The sequence below is a fragment of the Bos indicus x Bos taurus genome, chromosome 22, assembly GCF_003369695.1.
Source record: "Bos indicus x Bos taurus breed Angus x Brahman F1 hybrid chromosome 22, Bos_hybrid_MaternalHap_v2.0, whole genome shotgun sequence".
NCBI lineage: Eukaryota > Metazoa > Chordata > Mammalia > Artiodactyla > Bovidae > Bos > Bos indicus x Bos taurus.
Window position 1 is genome coordinate 3,796,102 of NC_040097.1, and position 11,264 is coordinate 3,807,365.

General features: G+C 46.0%; 1 protein-coding gene across 1 annotated transcript in view; it reads left to right on the forward strand.

Moving 5' to 3' along the window:
• The window catches only part of SYN2 (synapsin II), a 158,197-nt gene that overhangs the window by 102,176 nt on the left and 44,757 nt on the right, over positions 1 to 11,264 (forward strand). The window contains exons 2-4 of the mRNA XM_027522332.1: positions 6,830 to 6,887; positions 8,155 to 8,246; positions 10,615 to 10,771. Of these exons, the coding sequence (XP_027378133.1) occupies positions 6,830 to 6,887; positions 8,155 to 8,246; positions 10,615 to 10,771 (307 nt within the window). The remainder of the gene's footprint in view (positions 1 to 6,829; positions 6,888 to 8,154; positions 8,247 to 10,614; positions 10,772 to 11,264) is intronic.

Genomic DNA, 11,264 nt, shown 5'->3' on the forward strand with positions numbered 1-11,264 from the left:
CTTGCTTATACCACATATTATCACCTTTTATTCATGCTTCTGTTCCCCGCTAACCCGCAAGCTTCATGAAAATAGAGGAAGCGTCCTTTTCAGTGTGCGTCTTCCTGAGCTATGGGAAGCTTTCATTGCTGTTGTTTTAGTTGTCTGCACTAAATATTTTTAAAGGAAAAGATTGGACGGCGGGGATGTGAATATTCATTATAAACCTTAAAAGTTGAAAGGGTCCTTAGCGATTACCCATAGGAATATCGGTCTCTTTCTAGACTATGCTTTCTCTACTTGGCAACTACTGATGCGTTTTTACATTTCCAGTACCTACCACTGGGTGTTCAGTGCATTGTTGCTGAATTTACTCACAGATCACATCCTTTCTTTCTACAGATGGCAGAAAGCCAACTCTCTAGCTTGGGGTGTGTGGACACACACTTTTTAGCAGAAACGGTGAATTTTCAGACATGGTTTGTCAGGGCAGCAAATAAGCGCCTGAAGGGCTGTCACTGGGCCAGAGGAGCTGACTCAGTGGGTGGCTGCGCTGGGAGTGAGGCACGTCTGCAGTACACTTGCTGCCAGGGGGTGGCGGCAGGCACTCACAGACTCTCCAAGATGGGCAGGCCTGAGTCACCCTTTGAGTGTAGGTGGGAGATGGCCTCCTCTACTATTCCTAGTTTATTTTCTAACTTCTTGATGCCTTGAGATGCTTGGCCAAAAGAATAGGGCCCGAGTTAGAGACAGTAAGAGCCAGAAACTAAGCGTCTTGTTAGAGTTAAATGTCCAGATCAGTGCCAGGCGCTACTGGGCACACTGTTTGTTTTAGTCACTCAGTCGTGTCCTGCTCTTTTGTGACCCCATGGACTGTAGCGCACCTGGCTCCTCTGTCCAGGGATATTCCAGGCAAGAACACTGGAGTGGGTTGCCATTTCCTTCTCTGGGGATCTTCCTGACCCAGAGATCGAACCCGTATCCCCTGCAATGACAGGCAGATTCTTTACCACTGAGCCACCTGGGAAGCCCTAGGTACTTCATTAGTGCTCTCATCTTCTAGCTTGAAGTTTTGATCCCTGTAAGAACTTTAGGCACCCTGGGGGGATTTACACTCCAGACTGTTTTTAGGTCCTTTAGTTCCAGTGTGGATGGAAACTGAGAACAGATTTTCATGTGGGGAAGAAGGGGGAAGAAAGAACATGACACCCTGGGATGTGCACATGCGAGAAGAAAGGAGGAAACGGCTGGACCTGTAGAGACACAGTCCACTCAGTCCTGAGGCGGCCTGTTCTGGCTTTCTACATCTCTCCAGCCAACACCATCACTCCTAACATCTCCAGTGAAGAAACAAGCCCTGATTGTGAATAAGGAGGAGTTGGAAGGAGTTGGAAATCTATAGATAGGACGATTCTATTTGTACAGGCCTTAACTCAGAGCACATAATATGACAGAAGAACATAATCAATATTTAAAATCCAAGATGATGAAAAATCCAGGTTTGTATTCATATTCCTTGCTTTGAAGTATTGCTCTATAATCTAGTGGTCTGAGGCTGGAGTTGGGGAGTGATGACACAGGTTATTAGATAACTGAGTTTGAAAGGTAATATCAGATGATGAGGCCATGAGCCAAATATCATGAGTAGATGATAAATGAGACAAAAGTTCAGAAGAGAAAGAATCCTGTTGGCTGTGTTGAGACAGCAATAATCCCTGGTATGTGAATGTTTGTTGCATTTTGCCAATAGTCAATCCTAAAAGAAATCAACCCTGAATATTCACTGGAAGTACTGATGCTGAAGCTGAAGCTCCAATACTTTGGCCAAGTGATGTGAAGAGCCGACTCATTGGAAAAGACCTTGATGTTGGGACAGATTGAGGGCAGGAGGAAAAGGGGTCAACAGAGGATGAGATGGTTGGATAGCATGATCAACTCAATGGACATGAGTTTGAGCAAACTCCAGGAGATAGTGAAGGACAGGGAAGCCTGGCTTGTTGCAGTCCGTGAGGTCTCAAAGAGTCGGCCACGACAGAGTGACTGAACAACAACAACTTTATATTTGCATAATATTTCAGAGTTTCCAAAACACTTTCATGTCATTTATTTTTATCTGGCTTCATTAAATCTTCACAACAGCCTGGTATTATTAAATGAGGTAAAATACATAGAATATTTGGGGCTTCTTAGAATAGTGGTTAGTATGTAGTGAATGTTTACTATCATTATGAAAATCATTATTAGCCCTATTTTATACTTGACAAATCTGAGGCTCAGAAAGGCTGTTACTTGCCCAAAGTCACACAGCTGAGAAGTGGTAGAAATAGGCCTGAACTCAACTCCTGTTTCTAGACCTTTCTCCATTTTCCCATGCGCAAAGAGGGAGTATTTAAGCCGGGCTTGCCAAAGTTGGGCCAAGTTTTGAGGTGGCCTTAGCGGAATCATCTCTGATGAGGTCTCCTCAGCCTTATGAGCCCTAGTTGGCTGGTGGATGGGAATTCCTGAGTGTGTTCTGTGCCTTGAGTAAGAAGAGTTAAATCTAGAAGCCTCTACTCATTTTAGCAGTGAGGGGAGATGGTTCATTGCCTCGTCCCTCAAGGAAGCTGCAGGCCATTAAACTCACATAGATCCTCAGCTGGTAGGCTTGTTAAGAAAATGTGACAATAGGGGGAAATTGACAACCCAGGCACCATAGATATTTTTAGTCTGTGCTTCAAGGATGTACATCTTGGTTTCTGTTTAGATTGAGCATGAGGGAGTGAACTGGATTGATTTGACAAGACTGGCAGTCAGAAAGTCCTTACTGAGACCCTTCTCTTTGCCCAACTTAAGCAAGGGACTGAGGGGAGTAATTAAGGGAGGTGAAGTAACTTTCCCAGATGCTCAAACACTGTGGAGTGTGGTATAATCTTTTTCTTGGGTGGGAGGCAGTGTGCTGACATCAGTAAAATTTCTGTCTATTCCCTGCACCAGCACTTCTGCAGTAAATTATCCTTCTAATGTACAATGGGGTGACTGCAGTTACCAATACTGTATCATATACTTGAAATTTGCTAAGAGAGTAGATCTGAAGTGTTCTCAGTGCACGCTCACGGACACACACACACACACACACACACAGGGTGATAATGTGAGGTGATGGGTGTGGCAGTTAACCCGATTGTGGTTATCCCATTTCACAAAGCATACATATATCAAGTCATCACGGTGAACACTGAAAATATTACAATTTTATTTGTCAATGATTCCTTAGTAAAGCTGGAAAAAATAATCTTATGAGTATAGTTTTAATTGTCAGCCATTGTAGCCATTGTAGCTCTGTTTGTAATAGCAAAAACAGTCCAAACACTGGAAATGGAATTGAACTATTACAAAGAAAGAAGTCTTATCAATATGTGCTAAAAGCATATCACTAAGATTTGTTGTTTTTTTTTTTAATTGAAGTAGAACTGACTTGCAATATTAGTTTCATGCATACAACATATTAATTCAGTATTTTTTTCAATTATACTCTATACAAAGTTATTATAAGGTAGTAAATGAAAAGATATCCCACATTCATGGATTGGAAGAATTAGTATTTTAAAATATATATGCTACCCCAAAGGACTGATATATTTTTAAATGCAATAAAAAAATTATGGGGCAAGAAAGAAGAATGTATATAGCATGATGCCATGTGTATGTTCGAAGCATACATGAAGGCAAATATATGCATACATTTTCCCCACACTGGAAGGATATACTTGCAAGGGGTAATGAGGGGTATGGATAAGAGGAATGGGAGGGGGAAAATGTGTTTTTCATCTTATACTTTTAAGTTCTTTTGAAAATAGAGTTTTTGGTTTAGCCATCTGACATACTTTTTTTTTTTCTCATTTAAGCCACTTGCCAGAAGTCACAGAACCAAAAAAGTGCACAGCTAGGATTCCCACCTGAACTGTGATTCTAGGCCCTGTGATCCAGAGCCCTCTGGATCCTAGCACACTGCTTCCTAACAGTGCTCTCTTAGGATCAGGAAGTAATTCTGTCACTTGTTTGTAAATTACAAAAAATTTTCCACGAAGACACCTGGGAGAATGTGCTCATCCTCAAGAAGGCTCTGTTGCCTGCCACCTTGGCTGCCACCAAAGCCTGCTCCATTGCCTGCCACCTTGGCTTCTGTTCTGTAGGACGTGGCACAGCCAAGAGAGGTCAGTGACCTGGAGCCAGGAAACACAAACTGAGATTTCCAACAGGGCAAATTACCTTCAGGAAAAGACATTAAGATAATTGGAGAGGTGGGGGTGGGGAGAAGGCATGAAAACAGGGTCATTAGCCAACTTGGTCAACGGGCAGGTGCAGGAAGTGGCAGATAAACACAGCCAGAATCTATAATTATACCTTCAATATCAATGTTCAAAACCCACAAAATAAATGAGTGAATTTAAAAACTTGGCAGCATCTAAGTACCTAGATATAAACTACTAGTGTTAGGCTTAGCTCCTGTGAACTTCTCTGTGATTTCGAGCATATTATTTAGCTGCTCTGGCTTTCTTTCCCCATTAGTCAAATGGACAGCACAGTCTATCCTGGCCACTTCACAGAGTTGTAAGGAACATATAAGGCAAGACATGTGCTTTGAAAATGCAAGACGTCGTACCAAATGAGAGATTATTGTCTATGCCTCTGGGACATACCTCACAGAAGGAGACCTCTTTTCTCATTAAACTTTTTTTTAATTGGATCTCAAATTCTGTGACAGATTTTTTTTCAAGTTGTTTCCATTAAATAGTATTGATTTTTAAAAACTAAAAACTGCCACACACAAAACAAATGGTCCGCAAAACATTTATTCTCCTTTCCTGCTGAAGGGTTTACGATGCATTGTTATCATTAACCAGTCTTTTACTGTTAAACTGAAATAAGCAGTTCTGAGACGAGCAGTTCTGAGACCATTCTTCCACCACTGGTTAAGACTGGGGTGGCAGGTATTTAGAGATGGGAAGCTGGGAGGAAGCATCAGGAAAACATTGCTGGTAGCAAGGTAGAAACAGCTCACCAACACAAGCGAGGACCCTCATGGGATCATTTTTTATTCCAGTTACTTCTGTTTAGAGTCGTGGACAAAGACCTACAGAGTCCACAAGATCCCCAGAGCAGTGATAGAGCAGTGCGTAGACTATTACTTAAACTCGCAAATAAGATGTGCTACATGTCCTTTGCCTGAGGGGCTTGCTGAGCTATGAATGTTGAGCGGGGCTCTGGAAGCAAGCTGATGAAGCACAGTAAGGAACTGGGGCAGAGGTACGGAGATGAACTTCGGTGATCCAGTTCTAGGATGGCTGAGTGCCTCTGAGGAGCAATTTGAGGGTAGCCAGGGACTTGGACAGGACAAATGACAACTTCCTGGAACAGACTGTTCCAGGACCAGAGAGGAAAGGAAATAGCCTGGCCCCATCCTGGGCAGTTCACAGGAACTGGGGCGGGAAGTATTTGAAATGGAACTAGCGCTCACAACTTCACGCGCTTTCTCAGTGGAAGAAGGAAAATGGGACAAGAAACTTGTGACGCAGCATACACGTCAAGTCAGTTTTCGTAATGGTGGGAATGAAGATGGCAAGAATGAACGAGCAGAGGGAGATAGTGCTGTGCAGGGCCGACAACTCTGGGTTCAGACTAGCGCGTGATTATTGCTTCTGTCACTCACTTGCTGTATGACCTTGAATACGCCAGTTTTTCCTCTGAGTCTCTGTTTCCTCATCTCAAAAATGAATGCCCTTCTTCCCATCTCAAAAGTAGTTATGAGAGTTAAATGAGATGTTCTTGAAAGCAACTAACATATAATTCCTAGAATATGATTCCTAGTAAATGTTAGTTTAGCCCTTTGTTTCGGAGAGGGACTTAAGAAAACCTCCAGTGAGACGTGCTGATTTGAAATTTCAAGCACTGGGAAAGCAAGGCCAACCTAGGTACGGGGTGGAAAGGCCCTTTTGACAGATGGAGAAGCAGCCTAAAAAGGCAGATAAGAAACTCTCATGAGAGGAAGGGTAGGTGAAGGGCAGAGTAGCACTGGCTATAAATACAAGCACAAACTCAGTCCTCTTACCAGCAGCTGGACTGTGAGGTTCCTCTGGCTTGTGACAAAATGGGAAGACAATAAGTACGGTTTATCTAGGCTTGACTCATCCCCTTGACTGTTCAGAAACACAGGAGAGGTTTTGTGTTCAATTACAGTACTTTTCCAAAGCCTCTCCGCCCCCCTGCCCCGCCCCCACACTATTTTTCTGGTATAATTAACTCTGCTTCATTCATTGACTGTCCTTTCCTCCTTGTTTTATTGGTTATATTTGCTTTTTAAATTATCAATTACCTCAAATCCTTTCTGGAAGTATGGGTATGAAGGGGTAAAATAGTTTTAGTTTCTTCAGAAACTAAAATTCCAAGGGTAGAAACCAACTAGAAAACCAGAGTGAAACGCAGGATGGGGAAAAAGATAAGGAGACTACAGTGAGGCATAAACTGACCTGGTTTGTACCAGGAGTCTCACCAGGGAAATCCTACTCCTGGACTTCACTTGTAGCCAAAACATGACAGCAACTGTTTTCATAGAAGCGGACAGCCTGAGAGTGAGAGGCCTTTTGGTTTATTTTAGAAAGGAAAGGCCATGGTTTGCCTGGAGGCTCTCTCATGGTGATCCGGTAGCAGACTAAGGTCTAACACTGACCCAAGTCTCTTGACTCTCATTCTGGGATTCTGTGTGCCGTGGGCCTCCTCATCTTTGTGAAAGTGAATTTCTGATGACAAACACCTGTACAAAACTAATAGGTGTGGGTTTGTTGTTTTTTTTTTTTTTTTCCTTTTTTTCCAGGGCCAAGTGCTTTCGGGGCAAAAAAATCCTTGGAGATTATGATATCAAAGTGGAACAGGTAACCACCCTGGAGCCCAGGATTGCATCTGCATCATCGTGGGGCCCACTTGACACTCTGGAGTGAACCATCTGGTGCTGCCAAGTGGAAAGATCAGGGTCTATCACTAGCTTCTAGGCTCTCTACCTCCTCCCCCTACCCTTTCCAGGATTTCTCTCTCTATGAGACCCGGTCTTGAAGCCTGCATCTTTCAACTCCCCTGACTTCTCTTCATGGCTCTGGGGTCTCTAGGGAGGCAAGCAGTGTAGCTCTTAGGGCCTCTGGGGGTGCAAGGTCCTCAGGCTGATTAACACTGTAGAGGAGCGTCTTCTGAGGACACGGCCACACCTCCACTGTGGTGGCAAGGCCTTGCTTGGTAGATACATGTCTGCCACTCAGGTGTGCAGCCTCCAATGAGGCCTCCTCTGAGCCCAAGGCTGCACTTCAGAGAGAACTGAACAAAGAGCACCTCCTGGTTTTAATGCAGTGAAGTCCTGAAAGGCTCATTTTTTTATCTTCCCTTTGCTTCATGATAAGTAGGGATTAGGTCCATTTGAGTCAGCGGGAGGGGGGATGTCCAGTTTACACAGAACATGTATTTTCTTTGTAACGATAGAAGCTACTCATCATTCCTTACACAGTGTACTGGGATTTACAGATTTACTCTTTCTATCCATTGCTGCATTCAGTTCTTAAAATAACTTGTTAGGCAAGGTTGATAAAAATTATTTCCATCTTATTGATGGGAGAAACTGTCCACCCAGAGAGAATAAGTAACTTGCCTGAACATCTTATGCATCTCATTGGGCCAGAGCAGTACCGAAACCCGATTTCCTAAATGAAAACTTAGTGCTTTTGTGTTGAGACTGAGAAAGGGCATATTTGCCTCAGTTTGCATTCCTGCTCTGCAGAGAGGCAGCACAAAAGATGCTGGGTGGGGAGTTGGAAGCCCTGAGTTTTGCTCCTGTCTCGGCCAACAGTAAGCTTTGTTTGTCCAGAAAAGTCACTTAACTGCTCCTTTGGTAAATAAGGATAATATTTCTGTCCCTCCTGCCTCATAGAATGGCTATGAGAGTAGATGGGATCAGTTTGGGAAAATGCTTTGCAAACTGTAAATACATGTTTGGTGGAAAAGATACTGCTGCTGCTGCTTTATGGGGGGGCGCTCTCAGAGTCAGGACTGTAGGGCTCACTCCCCTACTGCTAATTTTATTTAGTTATGTTCTATCATAGTAAGAAACACATAAGGTGAAATCCACGCTCTTAATCCCCTCCTGTTATTTTCCAGGCGGAATTTTCAGAGCTCAACCTGGTGGCCCATGCGGATGGTACCTACGCCGTGGATATGCAGGTGCTCCGGAATGGCACAAAGGTGGTCCGGTAAGGTCCTTTCTGTCTTCGGGGTCACTGCCACCGTCTCGGGCGTGCCGTGTGTAGTGTACCGACCTTGATGATGTGCTGTGTGGCGGTGGTGGAAGGAGCAGAGAACGCTGGCTCTGGCCCTTAGAAATGTCTTAGTTCCATGGTAAAGGAAGCTCCGTGGATGCAGAGCTCACTTTGCAGTCACTGGATGGTTCCCGTCAGAGGTGTTGGAGGACTCCAGCCCCACTTTAGCCAGTGCAGCTCTGGACTTCCATCTCTCAGTGTATTTCCCCTGGAAAACATGGTTCCATTGCTTTAAAAGAAAAGGGCCCGGGGGGGAGTTTAAAAATCTCTGCTCTGGTCCAGCCTCCCATTTTACATGGATTTGCTTCCATTCACTCAGTGAGTTGGCAGCAGAGTCCTGTGTACTATGTGAATTCTCTTAACGCCCTTCCCAGTGTTCTGCTATATTCCAAATTTCTGGGAACTCCTAAGTCTTGATAGGAAAGCCTGGGTCAGAGGGATATTGACTGTGAGTGGAAGAAAATTTGTAATTACAAAGCACTTAGGCTGCAGGTGAGGTGCTAGGTGACGTGTAGACGTCATCAATTGTAATACAACAATTCTGTGTGGGAGGTGATGAAGATTCCAGATGAGGGAGCATGGTTTCCACATTGTTATTCTTTCCCAGGACTCAGCGTGGCCTCAGGGTTCCAGGCATTAGGGTCTTGCTCCAGAAAGAGTCCTCACTTCACCCTTTTCCCTTTTTCAACCTGCACTGCCCTGACCCCGAGGCCACCAGCATCGAACCAGACCTGGTCTGTGACAGGGAAGGCAGAACTCAGGTGTCTGGAGCCAAATGTCAGGGAGTGTGAGCTCATCCATCCTGGAGACTGAGGAGGACAGAAAAGAGCTGCCCACCCACGGTTGGGGAGCACTCAGGAAGCTTCTTCTAGAGACAATGATGGGCTCCCCCAGCTGCAAGTAGAGTAGGTCATAGGGATCCATGACACAAATGGGTGGCAACAAGAGGGCCCGTATCAGCGTGCTGGGACGGATCTGGCAAAATCAAGGCAGGCCTTTCCCATCACCAGTGTGGGGACCCGACGCTTACTGCAAGCCTGGAGCTCAGTTTCAGTAACCGGGATATAAGGTTTGGTCTCAGGCATATAGACGGAGCCAGTTTCCCAGAACTCGGGCACAAGGAGGTTGGCACACACGCCATCTGACTTGATGCTCACTCTCCTGAGTGACTGAGGAGGGGTCCTCCCACCTCTACTTTGAAAGACTGATCTCTGAGCCCAGGTGGGGCTGGAGCAGTAGGCAGGAATTGGGTGGGTCCCAGGGCAGAGAACCAGGTCTGTCACTGCACATGTGTGAAATGGCCAAAGCCTGGAACCTTGAGGGGAGATGCTGCCACAGAACCGACTGTCTGGGAAGGTGAGGTTCCTCAGGAGTCAGGGCATGAAGTCGGGGCCCTGATCCTGTGGACCTCTGCTGTCTGGAGGTGAAACACAGGGAGCCTTCCTGTGCCTGGGAACACACTGTACTCTCAGCTTCCTGTAGCCAGTTGCTCAACCTCAGCTCTGTGGAAACATTCGTGCCCCTCCCTAAATCTGCTTTGGAGGAATAAAACTGGGGTGTCTGGCATCTGTTCTCAGCCAGCCTGGACCCTGGCTCACCTGGGGAGTTGCTGAGGGCATGGCATCTTTAAAGAGCAGCTTGAGGAGTCAGAGCAGGATGCTGAGGTCAGGGATCTTTGGGGCAGGGCAGTGAAGTCAGCCAAGTGTGGTATCTTCAGAGTCTGCTGGGACCCCCTCGGGGTGCCAACTCCAGAGCCACAGGAGCTTCCACTCTCATCCACAGGGACACGGAAAATTGTTGTTGACTTAAGATGTGGCAGTCTAAATGTGTTTCTTCCCCGCTCCCTGAGGGCTTCTGCACCTTAGAAAAAGTCAGTGCTTAACCTAGAGGAATTGTCCAGTTGCTAAGTCATGTCCGACTCTTAGTGACCCCATGGACTGCAGCATGCCATGCTCACCTGTCCTTCACCATTTCCCGGAGTTTGCTCAAACTCATGTCCTTTGAGTCAGTGATGGCATCCAACCATTTCATCCTCTGTCACCCTCTCCTCCTCCCACCCTCAATCTTTCTCAGCATCAGGGTCTTTTCCAGAGGAAAGGAATTTCAGAAATCTGTTCAAATCTCCTTTGAGGAGTGCCGACATAAAACAGCATTTCCTAGTCCATAAGAAAACAGTCATGACAAAATGAGGGTCTTGGCTCAGGGAACCCCTTCCCTGTCTTGGGCTTTGGAGATGGGAGACAAGAGGATACGTGACCTGAGGTGCTGGTTGGTGGCAGACTTGCTTCTGCATTCTTTCCAGGTCCTTCCGGCCAGACTTTGTGCTCATCCGGCAGCATGCGTTCGGTATGGCAGAGAATGAGGACTTCCGCCACCTGATCATTGGCATGCAGTACGCAGGCCTCCCCAGCATCAACTCTCTGGAGTCCATTTACAACTTCTGTGACAAGCCGTGGGTGGTGAGTGAGTCCCTCTTCCCTCAGGTAAAAGGGCAGCATCCTGATCCTCTGTCTCCGGGTCCCTAGAAGGACCTCTGTTGATCCAGACACCATGAGGGGCCAGCTGAGAAGATGTGGGAGGAGCTTCAGCTGGGGCACGGGGTGGAGCAGGCTCTCACAGTAGGACTTTGTTGTCACTGGCTGGGCTGCCTCTGCTGCAGAAAGGACCTTTGGCCTCACAGCAGAGTCACACAAAGATTCTGTGAAGGAGCCCTTCCAGGTCTGCAGCCATCAGATACAGCAATAAAAACACCTACTTCTTGCCTCCGAAAGATTTAACCATTGGAAAGGCCTGAGGCCAGTGGGGACCAAGGGGATGGTGCACTTCAGAGGGATGTCAGTGTCAGAGTCCTACCAAGTGTCTCAGCAACCTTAAAATGAGATTCATCCACACACATACCAAATCAGACGCTTTTATGCTCTGGAAGTGCCCTCTGAGATAATCAGCTCTCAT